This window comes from Tetrao urogallus (genome assembly GCF_951394365.1).
Source record: "Tetrao urogallus genome assembly, chromosome: 7".
NCBI lineage: Eukaryota > Metazoa > Chordata > Aves > Galliformes > Phasianidae > Tetrao > Tetrao urogallus.
In genome coordinates, this window is record NC_136820.1 from 49460084 (window position 1) to 49476376 (window position 16293).

Here is a 16293-nt window from a genome sequence, read left to right on the forward strand (position 1 = left end):
CAGCACTGCCTCCAGAATTCAAGACTGACCTGAAGGACCTAGAAGCTGTAGAACGTGGGACAGTCACTCTGCAGTGTGAGCTGACCAAACCTGCTGCGGTGGAGTGGAAGAAAGGGCAGGAGATGCTCAAAGCAAGCAAAAAATACAAAATGAGTCAAGATGGTGCTGTTGCAAAGCTGATTATCCATGAGCTGGATGAGGAGGATGCTGGAGACTATACGTGTTTGTGTGGAGATCAGCAGACAACGGCCACTTTGACAGTCAATGGTAAAACAAACAAACAAGCTGTATTTTGTATTTTACTTGTTTCATTGTCACTTACAGAGAAGACATGGCTGTGACTCGTAAGGACAGTGCGTGGAATAGCATGGCCTTTACAGCCTGATAGAGTGATCAGGTGGAAAATGGGATATGTGATGCAGAACGAAATGCAGTCTCAGTCTTTTACTGTCAGGGTAATTGTAATCTCTCCTGCAAGTATTCTGCCCTGAGAGGGGATCCGAATGCTTACAAACCTTGCTGATCTCTGGCATATCTCTTCAGCAGTGGGAGAAATATTCTGCTATTTTTCAGTCTTAGATTGGATGAAGATAGAATAACCTTTGTGGCAAGCGTAACTTCTTGAAACTGATTTATTCTTGTCCTGCATATCTTCCTATTATCTCTCTCTGGGGAAACAGCTCTGTACTTTGAATCGAGAGCATTGAGATTTAGAGCCATCTGCAAATAAGCTCTCTTGGCATTTCCATTTTCTTCCTGCTTTCTCTTTCCCAAACCCCAGCTGCAGCATGTTGCAATCTGTATTTCTATTTTATAGCCCTACCAGCACTTTTCAAACAAGAGCTTCAGAATACTGAGGCAGAAGAAGGTGGGTCAGTGACCCTGAAGTGTGAGCTTACCAAACCCAAGGCTCCAGTAGAGTGGAGGAAAGGAGATGTTACTCTCTACCCTGGCTTGAAATACGAGATGAAGCAGCAGGGCTCCTCTGCAGAATTGGTCATTTATGACTTAGGATTGGATGATTCAGGAAAGTACACCTGCGACTCCGGACATCAGCAGACAACAGCTGCAGTAACTGTACATGGTAGGCAGAATACTGACCCTTGGCTCAATAGAGATGAAGTGAAAGGAGCACCTTTTAGTATCTCAACAGATATTGATTTGTTTTACTCTCTGCCAGTATATGTTTTCTCCCTCAGTCTGAAACGTGGTCAGGACAAAGAGGTTCTGCTTGCAGCATCTGGAGTGGTTAATCAGCATCAAAGCAATGTAATGTTGTCATGATGTCAAAGTGTGATGAGCTCTCCTGCCCTATGAGCACAGAATGTTTGGCTGCATATGGTTATTCAGGAAATGGATAACAGGAAATAAATTAGGCAGATTGATTGTTTGGGATTGCTGACTGCTTCATTAGGCATGAGAGATACATAATTGAGTGTAATGCCCGATTGGGATGATTACAAATACAACAGCTGGGAGATGAAGGTTTTCTGTAATACATGACTGTACTGTGTTATTACTGGAGACTTTCTGGATACAACCCACGAGTGCAACCAATTGCATCCACACGTTTTCACCAGTCCTTTCTGCCGTTGCCTGAAACTGTGTTTTCCACTCCATTTATCACTTCATTGCCAGCTCTTACCATACTGCTGCTGCTCATGTTTTGAATGCTGTCTTGGTCTTCTAAACATTGGTGGAAGTATATAGGGCATGCATGGGGAGGGAGGAATACTCTTAGCTCAACATTGCAAACTTCCAGACTTTCTTTGAGGAACCAGGGTCCAAGTAGAGGGAGCAAGTCCTGCTGTGTCCTGGTGGTCATTGGCTGAAGCAGCCCTAGTTGGCACGGAGGGACTTTGATAGGAAAGTCTGACAACTTCAGATGGCACACCAGGCTGTGCTGGGATTTGCTCTTTCCTAACTCTTTCCTAACTTCACTGTCTGTCCTCAGCTCTTGATTCATACAGTGCTTCAAGAAAGATGCTGCCAAGAAGGAGAATGGCAGCCCAAGGATTTTGGAATCGTTAGAATTAGGCTGTTTCAGAAGCACAATGGTAGGTTTGGGTCGTTTCTGGACTGAACCACTCTTAAAACATTTTCCTCTCAAATTTTGCAGCACTGCCTGTCACATTTAAGCAAATCCTCCAAAATAAGGAATCAGAGGAAGGAAGTACAGCTACTTTCTGCTGCGAGCTGTCAAAACCCGATGCTGCAGTGGAATGGAGGAAAGGAGGAGTGGCACTGCAGCCCGATGAGAAATACGAGATGAGGCAGAGGGAATGCCTGGTAGAGCTCTTAATACATAACCTCCAATTAGAAGATACAGGAGAATACAGCTGTGATACTGGGGATCAGGAAACAAAGGCATCTTTACATGTGAAAGGTACGTGGTGTGAGCTAGCTCAAAAAGCAGTAGATTTCATCTTACACAAACCAACAACTTGAATAGGATTACCTGCCTTCTTTCTTTATTAATATTTCCAAAGAAAATGGGCAAGGATGATACTTTCTTCTTCCAGTAGTGTGAGTCTTGATTTCTAAGAAGAAATACTTTCTGGCTCTACAATGGAAGAGAAATAAAAGAAAGAGCAGTGTTTTAATGTAATGTGGGAATATTTCACGTGATATGTGATTTAAGTATTTCAAAAAAGAATTCTTTTCATATCCTGGAAAGACAACAACCTTCCTGCTCTGTTGAGGCTGTTCGTGGAGTTTTCAACAGTTTCACTCCTGAGATCTTTGTGACATCAACTGAAGGATAAATTCATTCAAATAATTCAACGCTGGGAAAGATTGGAGTCCAGGAACGAAGGAAGGAACCTTTGTTAGTGCTGATGGCTGCTTCTTGTGCAGAAATATCTGCTACCACAACCAGGCTTATTATAAAACATGGATCTTGCCTTGGAGCGTAGCACTGGCAGAGCGCAGTATCTTGTTCCCCGGGTGTCAATCTAGCCAGGACTTGTTTCTGGATTGAATAAAAGCTCCTGTTCTTTGTTGTTTTCATTTTCCTTTAGCCCTACCAGTTCTTTTCAAAAAGGAGCTCAAGGATGAGGAAGTTGAAGAAGGAGCAGCGGTGAAATTCCAGTGTGAGCTGACAAAGGATAACGCAACAGTGGAGTGGAGGAAGGGCACCATGGAGATCTTCCCATGCTCCAAATATGAAATGAAATTAAGTGGCTGCACAGCTGAGCTTGTGATCCATAATGCAGAACCAGAGGATGCTTCTGATTATACGTGTGATACAGGAGACCAGCAGAGCACAGCCATCCTCAGAGTGAATGGTTAGCATTGCACCAAGATGGCACAGAGGATGAAAGGGATTTGTGAAGCCGTATAGATAACATTTTGTTATTCTCTGGTGCCTAATTCCCCCTGAAAAGTAAGATAAAGAGGAAAGGTCTATGAGGTGTCTAGTTGTAAGCCAGAATACAGAAAAGTGGATCTTTTGGGACAGGTGGACAGAATGGCTATTTAAGTCTGTGTAGTTCTTAACTTTTGGCATTCGTTGCTGGGTCGCTCAGCTCAACGACTGGTTGTAAGCCAATCACAAAACAAGCATCTTTAAAATGGACTGTTTTCAATTCTTCTACAGTCCTCCCATGAGGATCCTGAGAAGGGTATTTTTAGATAAAGCAGAGTAACGTCTGCACATAGTCAGCACTGGTGACATGGCTGTGGTTGCTTCTGACATTTGGGTGGAACTTGTGGCTTTCATCTAAGCCACAGAGTTCCAAACTATTTGTGCTGTGGGCTGAATCCCAATCCGGGAAGATGCTGCTGTCCCATGATGAGTGAAAGAGTGCTGCCTTTACATGCATCCTAATAGGTCTGAGATAAAGGGGCCGCAAGAACGGAGCTTTCACAACTGCTCACACATCCATGGGATGGATATTCTCTTCTTGTTTCCATCAGTGGTGAGCTGTGGTCTGGGCTGTTCCCATCTGTGAGCACATCATCTGGAAAGAAGTTCTGCTGCTCATGTAGAGTCTAGAAGTGATGGTAGAGAAATGAGAAGTGCTCAGATCTTTATAACTGCTGTTAGAAGTCAAAGATTTATGCTAATGTTAACCAGAAAGTACCATGTTCTGTTCAGTCAAGATCTTTTTGTGTGGGACTTTTCAATATTCAGAGCAGATCATAGAGGATGTAATGAAAGATACTTGACTCCATTGGGAACAAACACATTTGGGGAATTTTATCTCCCTGTCTGGATATACAAAACTTAATTATCATATGTGCACTTAAAGCAGACTTGTTCTACAGCTTCAGACCTCAAGTGCCTTGTGCTGAGCTGCCCAGACCTGATATTCATACATCCAGGCTAACAGTTCATTGCACTCATTGCCTTTTTCACTTTGCAGCCATTAAACCCCGGCTGAAGCAGCAGCTGAAGAATGAAGAAGTGGAGGTGGGAGGAACAGCTAAGCTGCGCTGTGAGATTTCTATAAGCAAAGCAGAAGTAGAGTGGAGTAAAGATGGAGTTGTGCTTCACTCAAGTTCCAAGTATGAAATGTGGCAGCAGGGCACCATCCGTGAGCTGCGTGTTCACCACTTGGAGCCCGGTGATGCTGGAGAATACTCCTGCAAGGCTGGAGATGAGACAACCTCTGCAAAGCTGACTGTGAAAGGCAAGAGATACTTACTGGAGCCAAGGGGGTTTTCACTTTAAGATGCTAAGATTTGGAAAGATCCCTGCTACTGTTATGTTAAATGCACATAGGGCACAGGAAGGGTCTTGTGAAGTAATATGAAATCGTGTTGTCTATGACTGAAGTGAGGCAAAGAATCCCGTGGTGGGCAGGCGAGGATAATGCAGCTGTAATTTTTGACTCGGGGCTTGAAATGTTTGCTTGGCAGATGAGTAAGCAGATGGTTCACCCCTAGCTTCCAGTCACAAGGCGGCACTACAGGCAGATCTTGCTTTCATGTTTGATCACTGGTGTGGAACAGTCACCTCTAGCCACTCCACAGGCTCCTCACTGTTACAGATGCTCTGTACGCTGTGTCCAGCTGCACCGTTTTTCATGCAGAGGATGACTTCAGTGGAGCAAATGTGTAATCTCTTTGCTCAGATGGAGACTGCTGTACTGCCCTTTCGTATGTGCACCAGATTCAGGGAGAAGTCCCTGCCTATTGCAAGCTGTCTGTGTGATCACTGCACAGATCTGCAGGTACCCAGCTGTCCTAGAAGCAGGACTCGAGCAAAGAAAGCACATCCTGTGCACTGATCCTGCTGTGTGTACTGTGCCACCCAGATACTCCAGCCCAGAGAAGAAGCAATCCTTTGCAAAAAGGCAGGAGAGGGGATCAGCATTTAGTGCTGTTCTGTGAAGATATCTACAGATGTAACAAATTTCAAAATCCTTTCAAATCTGGCATTCAGGCTTTTTTTTTCACCCAATTACAGTATCAAACATAATTAAAAAAAATAATCAGTACACAGCACGTCTCTGAGACAGAGCAAATGATAAAAGCACTAACTGAAAGATCACAGAATTGGAGGGGTTGGAGGGGACCTCAAAAGATCATTGAGTCCAACCCCCTGCTAAAGCAGATACCTTACAATAGGTCACACAGGTAGGTGTCCAGATGGCTCTTGAGTATCTCCATAGAAGGAGACTCCACAACATCTCTGGGCAACCTGTTCCAATGCTCTGTCACCTTACCATAAAGAAGTTCTTCTGCATGTTAGTACTGAACTTCCTATGTTCAAGTTTTAGGCCATTGCTCCTTTTCCTGTTACTGCGCACCACCAAAAAGACCCTGGCCTCATTCATTCACCTCCCACTTCCCCATATTTACCAGATTTCCTCCCAGTTTTCTTTTCCCCAGGCTGAACAAACCCAGGTTACTCAGCCTTTCCTCACACAGGAGATGCTTCAGGTCCTTTATCATCTTTGCAGCCCTCTGCTGGACTCTCTCTGGGAGATCCCTGTCTTTTTTGAACAGGGATGCCCAGAATTGGGCACAGTAGTTTAAATGTGGTCCCACTAGGGCAGAGTAGAGGGGGAGGATCACCTCCCTTGCCCTGCTGGCCATGCTCTTTTTACTGCAGCCTGGGATTCCATTGGCCTTCTTGGCCATAGGGGCACACTGCTGTCATCCACCAGGATCCCCAGGTCCTTCTCTGCAGAGCTCCTCCCCAGCATGTCATCCCCCAACCTGTACTGATGCATGCAGTTATTCCTCCCCAGGTGCAAGACTCTACACTTGTTATATCTCATCAGGTTCCTCCTTGCTCAACTCTCTAGGCTGGCCAGGTCAAATGGCAATGGTCATATAACTGCATACACTGAAAGGAATCAAATGACAGAGTTTGAAATGTAATTTGAGAGGCTTTGATATCTTCATCCTCGGAGGAAGTCAGTAAAACTCAGCTGGATGCAGCACTGAGCAACATGCTGTAAGCTGGTCCTGGTCTGGGCAGTGGCTGGACCAGATTAGTGCCAGATGTCCTCTCCAACCTTTATTATTCTGTGAGGGGTAATGGCCTCATGTTACACCAGGGCAGGTTCATGTTGGATTTAGGAAAAAATTCTCTGAAGGAGTGAACAAGCAGTGGCACAGGCTGCCCAGGGAAGTGGTGGAGTCACCATCCCTAGAGGTGTTCCAGGACTGTGGAGATTTGGCATCTGGGGAAATGGTCAGTGGGGCATGGTGGGGGTGGGTTGATGGTTGGAACTGGTGATTTTAGAGGTCTTTTCCAACTTGAACGATTCTATGATTTGGTCCATATTTTCCATTTTGTATGTTGACTGTTTGCAGAGCCTGATGTGACCATTGTGAGTCACCTGAAGGACATGGTGGTGTTTGAAGGGGATGATGTCACGTTTCAGTGCCAGGTGTCTCATGAGAATGCAAGGGATGTAGAATGGAAGCTACAGGATGTTGCTCTGCAGAATAATGAAATGAATGAGATCTCAGTGGAGAAAGGAAAGATCCACAAGCTGACACTGAGGAAGGTGACTGAGCAGGACATTGGCACCATCACTTTCCGAGTGGGACCATACACGTCCACAGCAGAGCTCACAGTGAAAGGTAAAGCACTCTGTGATGCAGTAAAGATCTGTGAGAACAGCTGACGTTTTGCTTTTGCACGTACTAACGAATTTAAGGCCGCTGTTTGCTTCTTGTCAACTCATGTTAGTCCTGTAGTGTGCTTGTGCTTCAGAGCACGTGGTGCACTATGGTGTTCTCGTATGCTGTCGTCACTATAGATGGAAAGTGGAGAATCACCAGGATCCTGAAGCTCAGTGTTTGTGAGTGGGTTTCATCAGAAATCAATTCACTTCTTTAACCCCTCCAAAATATGGGTGTTTAAGTATTTGCTTAACTGTACGGCTGTCATTTTCTAACAGGGGGGAAGCAAAATAAAGGTGACTGTTGATTCCTTCACTGTGTTTGCAATTTCAGTGCCACCTCCAGTCTTTAAGAAGAAATTACAGAACACGGAATTCCAGGAAGAGGAAACAGCCATCCTGCACTGCGAGCTCTCACAGCCTAATGTTGCTGTGGAGTGGAAGAAGGATGCCCAGGTGATTTCCCCAAGCACCAAATATGAAATCAGACAGGAGGGAACAATCCACACTTTAAAGATTTATCATTTAAAACCAGAAGACTCAGGCAAATACACCTGTGATAATGGGAATGAGCAAACGACAGCCACTTTAACTGTTAAAGGTAGGTTGGTTTGCTTTGTTTTGTTTTTAAGATGAGAAGCTCCTCCCACATTCTTGGCCAAGCAGTAATGAGTGAGTGTTATCTACAATCTTGACTTCAAATTTACTGACACAAAGCAGATGAGTCCTTTTTCTTTCAGAAGTTAAACTCCTCCTGTCTCAGGCATAGTAACTTCTTCCACTATTCTAGACTCTAGGTTTCCTTTATGCTCACTCAAGAGACCAACCCTGGAACTAAATATAATGATACCATTTTGTTTCTCAGCCACCTTTATTTTTTGAGCTGTGGTCCCAGCTGGGCAAAGGGTGTCTAAGATTCAAAGTGCTCAGTGTTACCTGGGCTCTCAATTCCACCTGAAGAGGAGGTACCTAAGGAAGTTCAGTGCCTACAGTCTAAAAAGCAAGTTAGATGTGCCAATATATCCATTTAAAAGAATCTACCCTGCTATAAATACAGTCTTTTCCTGAGCTACAAGATCAGCTAAAATAAAGAGGAGCCAGGAAGTTCTTGTGAATTGTCATCTTTTGAAATATCTCTTGAGGATGTATCGCCTGTGATGGGCATGTACCTGCCTGCTATCACACCAAATCCAGGATGCAGCAATGCCAGAATATTGGTATTGCAAGCCCATCCTCTGACAGTGACCATGCATCTGTGTTTCTGTGTATGGTCACAGCCATTCCAGCACTCTTTGAAAAGAAACTCCAAAACCAGGAAGCAGAGGAAGGTTCTACAGTCACCCTTCATGCTGAACTCTCCAAACCTGATGAACCAATGAGGTAGAAAAAGGGTCAGTCTTGCTCCAGGCCAGCAACAAGTTTGAGATGAAGCAGATGGCTCTGCTGTAGAGCTACTTATCCATGATCTGCAGCTGAAGGATGCTGGAGGCTACACCTGTGATTCTGGCAATGAGCAAACTGTGCCATCCTTGGTAGTGAAAGGTGAAGCGAGCTTTCACTTCACCTTTTGGGAAGCTCTAGGGTAATTTAGGAATTCTGAATCTAAGATTTAGGAACACTGTTGCAGAGTTTGTTCCTTTTTATTTTGTGATGAGGGTTTCTCATTCAACAGTGATGCAGCTGACAGACTAGATGTTAACAAAGCTTGTCTATGAAGACATTATTTCTGTTCTCCTTTTTCCTCTCTTGGTTCTTGAGAGTCGTTGGACTGCAGGAGTTAGCTGCACAATGGGATCCCCCTCCTGCAGATGCAACTGTACAAAAATCTGACTCAAGCCATTGCCTAATTGTCCTGTGGAATACATCATCCATTCCTATGCCATTTGCAAGCACCTTCATGCCTCTCTCTTCCTGTATACGTCACTCAGTTCCTATGAATTAACTGTGTTTTTTATGATCCCATTCTCTACCTTTGTAAACCTCAGTTCAGCAATTTCTGTGGAGCTACCACGGTTCTGTGCAACTGGGCTCAAGGAACACAAGTTCTACACATTGTATGTAAATCAACCCACCAAAGCTCTGTCTAAACCCACCAGTGTTTACACCTGCATACAGGAATGTTCAGACACTGTTTCTCTTCTGGGTCCAGTTTTCAAGTGAAAGGCTTTATATCACAGTCTTTTTCTATGCACCTTTTTATATAGCCAGGAACTTGAATATCAGGGATAGGCAATTGAGTTGTGGCTTTGACATGCCTGTTTGGAGATACACTTAGATGCTCAAGAGTCAGCAACTGTGGCCACTCCACTGTAAAGTGAAATTTATTCCCGGGGTGGTCAGTATGCATGGTGCATCCTGGGGAGTGCAGAGTGCTTTTTCTTCATTCCTCTTTTGTGCCTTCAGGTCATTGAGTTTTAATCAAGTTTGGAATGGCCCTACAGTTTCACTAAATGCAGTCAGCAATGAAACTATATTTTCCTCTGATTTCTCTTGGTTTAGCTTTGCCAGTAATTGTCACAAAGCCACTCCAGAACCAGCAAGCTGAAGAAGGTGGCACCATCACTTTGAGCTGTGAAATCTCAAAATCAAATGCCACTGTGCAGTGGAAGAAGGCTGGGAAAGTGCTGCAACCCAGTGATAAATACAAGATGCACCAAGCTGGGTCCGTGGCTGAGCTGATGATTCTCAACTTGACTGAAGCTGATGCTGGGGAGTACATGTGTGATACAGGGGACCAGCAAACCACTGCAGTTGTGCACGTGAAAGGTAGGACTTTGTGTGGGGAAGAGCTGAACAGAGCTCATTACTGGAGCACTGACATGTGATTGGGAAATTTGACAGTTAGACATTGTCCTATGCCCAAACTGAGTCATAGGGATTTTGGATAAGGTTGATTTCAAGGGTGTCTAGGGAATCAAAAACAAGTGTTTAATCATAACCTTGTGGTTTTATGTTAACATCAACCACTCAAGTCTATTGACAGTATTTTCACAATACATATATTGTATTATAAATGTAATGTGTCTTGTGGGTATTAGTTCTTTCAAATAATACAGTACTGTCAAGAATGAGTATAACACAATGTTTAAAGTGGAAAAATAGGAAGTATCTCTTGAACACAGTAATCAAACTTAGTTGACCTTTCCATAAAGAACCAGCAGCAACCATAGTGGAGATGCTGAAGGACGTCACTTCATATGAAGGGGAAGATGCAGTCTTTGAATGCAGACTGTCCCAGGAAACAACTCAGGATGCTCAGTGGTTCCTGGGGGACGTTCCCCTGCAATCCAATGAAATGAATGAGATCAAAGTCCAAGGGACACGTCACACTTTGATCCTGAAGAAGGTGACACTAGAAGACTGCGGACCCATCAGCTTCAAAGTCGGGCAGCATACCTCAGGGGCACAGCTAACAGTCCAAGGTGAGCTACTTACCAAACAGAAGAGTTTAGAAAGTACTGGTAAGCGCTGCCAGTGTTGCCTTAATTTTTGGAGAAGTGCATTTTGAAGGAAGGGTCTCTGCAAATCTTGGGGATTCATCTAACACAGTTTGGGCATTTTAGAGTTAGATATGCACACCTGAGCCAGTCATTTCAGACCTTTTTATAGTCTATGGAGTGAAGCAGAAATCCTTTGAGGACTAGTCAACCTATCCCCAAACAAGCATCTAAGATACATTAAAATCAACACCAAAGAACATCAAGAATAGTTTCCGAATTCATTTCCTACTTGTCGTGTTTTCAGATCCTTGCCCTGAAAACAAAACCCTTCAGTTATTCTGATTTGGAAAGGCTGGCCATGTCAGTGCCTTATCTTGTTTGTTCCTCTTCCATCTGGTTCCAAATGCAACTATCACAGAATCACAGGGGTTGGAAGGGACCTCTGTGGATCATCAAGTCCAACCCCCCCAAAAGCAGCAGGTTGCACAGGAAAACATCCAGGCAGGCTTTGAACAGAGGAGACCATAAGCGTACAGCTCCAATCTCAGGGCAGTGCTGGATTCCACACGTGCAGCAGTGTTTGCATCTCTTCTCTGCAGCCGCTCCAGTCACCTTTGTGAAGGCTCTCCACAGCCTGGAGCTGCAGGAGGGTGGCACAGCCCACTTGTGCTGCGAGGTGTCCCGGCCCGACGTCCCCGTGCAGTGGAAGAAAGGCACATCTGTCATCCGTTCCAGCCAGAAGTGCAGCATCAAGCAGGATGGGAATGTGCACACGTTGGTCATTCATGATTTGGACTGTGAGGACTCAGGAGAATACAGCTGCCACACAGCTGATGGGAAGACCACTGCCAGACTAGAAGTTAAAGGTATGATTTCCTCTTTGCTCAGCAGCTCTGAGACAGCAGCTGGAAGAATACGTTGCGCTCTTTGGAGCATCCTAGTATGAGAAAGGCACTGAGGTTCTGGAATAAGTGGAACAGAGGCCACAAAGTTTGTCATGGGACTGGAGAAGGTTGAAGTATAAGGAGAGGCAGCTGGATTTGTTCAGCTTGAGGAAAAGAAGGTTGAAGGGGGACCTCATTGTTGTCTGCAAATGTCTGTTGGGGGTCTACAGAAAGGAGAGAGACAGACTTTTATTAGGGTGTGCAACAAACTGATGAGAGACAAGAAGCACAAGTTAATCAAGAGAAATTCAGATTAGGGAAGTAGAACACCTTTTGTGGTGAGGGCTAGTCAGATGATGGAGCGGTGACACAGAGAGGTGGGGGAATTTCCTCCTTGGAAGACCTCAGAGGTCCCCCCAGCCTTAACCATTCCCTAACTGATCCTTTCCTGCATGATCTGAAATTGTTCTTGAAATGGTGCGGTTTTGGGTCAGCAGGAATGCATTGTTTGAGAACTTCTATCCGTTCTATTGTCTTATTTTTGGAGGAAAAAGCATTTGGGCTTCAAAAAGGATTCTTGAAATTAGTTGGGAACATTTAGGATGTAGGGAAAGAAATGCAGCTCGTGTAGAATGGGATTTTTTTCCTGCTGGTTAACTCTATCCCTTCTCCTCCTCTGTCTGGCTTGGAAATAGACATCCTTCTTACCCGGGTGCACAAAGCCAGAACTGTACATGATCTTCATGAATGGCACAACTGCTCCAGTTCTTACCAGTACCTTGTCAACAAAACAATCCTCTCTTTTCTATCTGTGTTTTGCCTGTTTGTTCTCTTTGCACCGCTCCCCCCTTGAAGCCCTCCCTGTGCTTTTCGAACACCGGCTGAAAAACGAGGAGGTGGAGGAAGGGCGCACTGCTGTGTTGCACTGTGAGCTGACGAAGCCCAGCGCTGTGGAGTGGAGGAAAGGAGATACGGTGCTGCACTCAGGTGACAAGTATGAGATCCGCCAAGAGGGGACGCGTGTCGAGCTCTTCATCTACGATGCTGAGGCTGAGGATGCGGGTGATTACACGTGTGACTCAGGGGATCAGCAGACCACTGCGTCGTTGCAAGTCAAAGGTAGGTCAAGCCTTGCTGGAAAGCAGAAAAGCTCTGGCTGCCTTCTATAGAACTGAAATCATAGAATCACCAAGGTTGGAAAAGAGACCTCCAAGATCACCCAGTCAAACCATCCGTCTATCACCAATGTTGGTCACTAATGGAAATCTAATCACTGACATTCTGTGTTTGTGAATTCAAAGTACAGGAAGGGGTTTGATCCTAAATCTGCTCTTTAAAGAAGAATGCAGGCCCATTGTAAGTGAAGCTGTTACAGCTATTTGTGCCTAAGCTGCACTAGATCTGTGGCTATGTGTCTTTTTCTAGTGGCTGTTCTTCTGGATTGTATAGTTTTATTCAATTTATACTGAGTGCTGTGTATTCTAACTCAGGCAGCAAGATCATGCTTCAAGATCCTGAGCTTAGCACTGCTAAGCACTACAAGGAAAAATATTGAGATGCTGGAGAGTGTCCATGGTAGGGTATGAAAACTATGAAGGGCTTGGGGCACAGTCCTATGAGAGCAGCTGAGGGAAACATGGCTCAGGCTGGAGAAAAGGAGGCTCAGGGGAGCCCTTATCACTCTCCAGAACACACTGAAAAGAAATGGTAGTGAAGTAGGGGTCAGTCTCTACTCCCAGATAACAGTGATAGAATGAAAAGTGATGGCCTCAAGCTGCACCATGGAAGGTTCAGGGTGAATATTGGGAACAACTTCTTCCAAGGAGTGGCAATGTGTTGGCACAGGCTGCCCAGGGAGGTGGTGGGGTCACCATCCCTGGAGGTGTTCCAGAACCGTGGAGATGTGGCACTGAGGGATGTGGTCAGTGGGCATGGTGGGAGTCGGTTGGTGGTTGGACTTGAGGATCTTAGAGGTCTTTTCCAACCTGAATGACTTTATGATTCTCCTCAGTATGTTGTTTCAGTGATAAAATGTCAAAATGCTGCTATTGGTAGTTTTTTTCCTCTAATTGTATATAGTGAAGATTGTGGATATGCACAGGTGAAACCCTTTACTTCAGCCCATGACCTCTGCCAATCCTATATCGAGCAGTGGTCATCTTCACATCATCAGTGTCCAGGGCACAATCCCAAAGTCCTGCTCTGGGCTTGGTATCGTCCTCAGGGAGCTGTGGTTCAGAAAGGTGGGAAATGCCAAGCTGCAGAAAACTGCATGCAAGTCCCTCACCTCTGGGCACAGTCACTGTTGAGACTGCTTCTCCACTGCAGTACTACCCGTGCTGTTTAAGGAAGAGCTGAAAAATGTGGAGTCTGAAGAAGGGGGAACAGCTATCTTGCACTGCGAGATTTCCAAGCCAGATGCTCCCGTAGAGTGGAGAAAAGGAGGGGTGGTCATTGAGCCCAGTGAGAAGTACGAAATGAAGCTGAAGGGCTGCACTGCAGAGCTGATCATCCACGGCGTGGAGCTCGACGACTGTGGGGATTACACCTGTAGCACTGGATATGAGATCACCGCAGGTTCTGTGTATGTGCAAGGTAAGATGAAGGCTGGTGGAAGTGCCCTGGTTTTGCTGCCTGAATTCTTTGCTCTGTGATCTTCGGCAGTAACTGCCCAAACTTGTCTCAGATACGAACCAATGGAATTTGATTCTTTTTGTCCCTGATTTAAGTGACAATACAAACATTTATTTTCAAGTTCAGATCTGATCAGTGCTTATAAATTGCCACAATTCAGGACAGGGACTGTGCTGTGCACCAAAGGAGATGGTGGTGCTGCTTAAAAACCATTTGGCTGGACCAACTATTACAAAAAATACTGAATACGTGATGTTGTTCAGTGTGGCTTCTATCACTGCTGATATCTGTTTTACTTTTTTAGTATACTGAACATAAATATCCCATTTAAATGTTAAGCTTCCCATCCGCCTCACACCGCCTACAAATGTCGGTGCAGATGGCTGCAACACACAGGAACTCCTCATGGGACATTGCCCTTGCAATGAAACAGCTTTTGCAGACGTTCATGCTACCCTACATGTGGTCAGGTAGGAGGTGGTTGAAGGGTAGAAGAAAAATTAAGCTTATTTTTAACCCTGGAACAGCATTACAACTTTAATTCTCCTGGACAACGTGCACTGTTGCTTCGGTTAGTTCTACAGGAAGGAACTTGTGTATGCTTATGCTTTTTCTTTTCCTTTGGCACCTTCTCTTGCTCTGTTATGCAGAAGAAGAAGCAGTCATAGTTTCTGGTTTAAAGAACACAGACGTCTTTGTGGGTGAGTCGGCCACTTTCACCTGCGAGCTGTCGCACCCAGGCGTGAAGAACGTGCAGTGGTGGCTCGATGGATCTCCCCTTCACAACAACTTTGTGACTGAAATCTCTGAGCAGGACGGGATAATCCACACTTTAACCCTAAATGACGTGGCGTGCCACGACTCAGGCACTGTCACCTTCAGAGCTGGCTCTCTTATATCTTCAGCTAAATTATTAGTCAAAGGTATTTCGTTGTTAGAAAGACAGAGATGACCACCTCTGGGATTGCTCAGTGTGCAAGTGCTTCTGCCTTCCTGGCTACCCTTACTAAATCTCTCCGCAATTTCTCTGTGGCACAATAGTCCTGCAGCTCTGCGCTTCAGCAGGGCAGCCATACTCCAGAAGCCTTGTAGGTACAACCACATCAACACTTCAGTGGTTGAGGTGAGGAAGGGTTGCAGGGCCAGGACTACTCTTTGTACTGGACATCTCAATAGAGCTGAACCAATACAGGAGAAGAAACTGTGCTTTCACCTCAGTGGTAGCGCCTGATTTTTTTCATCTCCCTTCAACTTCTTTCCTTATAATACCACAATTAACCAAGACAAGGCCTTGTGCTCATATGCTGATGGCTTCAGAGCTCACTCTTGAAACCAGATGGTATATGACATTGCTGCATCACTAATGGCAATGTGGGCCACGTTTGTTGATTGCCAGAATGCTAATGGTCATCGTTGTACTAGCAAAGTCTTGTCTGTTGGATGAATGCTGTTTCTTATTTGGTAAGGGTAGCCACAAACTGCAAATAACACTGAGCTCCAGACTTCACGGTAAAGCAAGCTGCTTCCTGTTCAGTCCTTTTATGGCCATTGGGAAAAGTTGGGTTGGTTTTTTTTGTTTGTTTGTTTGTTTTAAAAAAGTAACACATTCCTCACTCGGAAATGGGATTTTTATATAAAGAGATAGAAGGCGTTAGATGTTCTTTATTAAAATCTACTCTCATGCTGTAGCTGTTCACCACAACGATCCACAATATGGCACTGGGTCAGAGATTGATGTCTCCTTCTCTGTCTGATGGTGACCCTCGTGCATTCAGAAAATTTGTCTCCATGCAGTGATAAAATGCCAAATTATTTGTTTCTGGCATCAGAATAGCGCAGCATCGATGCAGTAAAACCCAAGAAGCACCTGTCCATGTGAATAGATTCTGAATTCCTCATTTCCAGAGGCAAAATGAGGTTCCAGGCTCTGTAGGCAAAGATCTCCACTGGGCATAAGGCATAAATAAAACCAAGTGCATCAATCAGTTGGGTATTCTGTGCAGCCAAATAAGGCGCTGCAGAGAAATTTCAATTTCACATTATCACAGCATTTTTCATGTTGGGAGCTTTGGAGATTGTCTCACCCAAGCCCATAGCTCATGCCTTCTAGACATGTGGATACTTTGTGCTTCTGTTAAGGCAAAATTTCTTTCATGTAGACTTGAATCCTGGTAGCATATGACTGTAACTGGATTAGGATGAAGGAGGTTTTAAAACACCCCTGTTAACACTGTTGTGAATAGGACAGTA

At 44.8% G+C, this 16293-nt stretch overlaps 1 protein-coding gene across 1 annotated transcript in view; it reads left to right on the top strand.

The window, feature by feature from the left end:
• OBSCN (obscurin, cytoskeletal calmodulin and titin-interacting RhoGEF) overlaps nt 1-16293 on the top strand; it is a gene marked incomplete at both ends in the record, with an annotated part of 161587 nt that overhangs the window by 79210 nt on the left and 66084 nt on the right. Inside the window, 13 exon segments of the mRNA XM_079538679.1 lie at nt 4-267; nt 818-1084; nt 2120-2386; nt 3021-3287; nt 4368-4634; nt 6772-7044; nt 7420-7686; nt 9585-9851; nt 10238-10507; nt 11125-11391; nt 12265-12528; nt 13738-14004; nt 14694-14966. Coding sequence (XP_079394805.1) covers nt 4-267; nt 818-1084; nt 2120-2386; nt 3021-3287; nt 4368-4634; nt 6772-7044; nt 7420-7686; nt 9585-9851; nt 10238-10507; nt 11125-11391; nt 12265-12528; nt 13738-14004; nt 14694-14966 — 3480 coding nt within the window.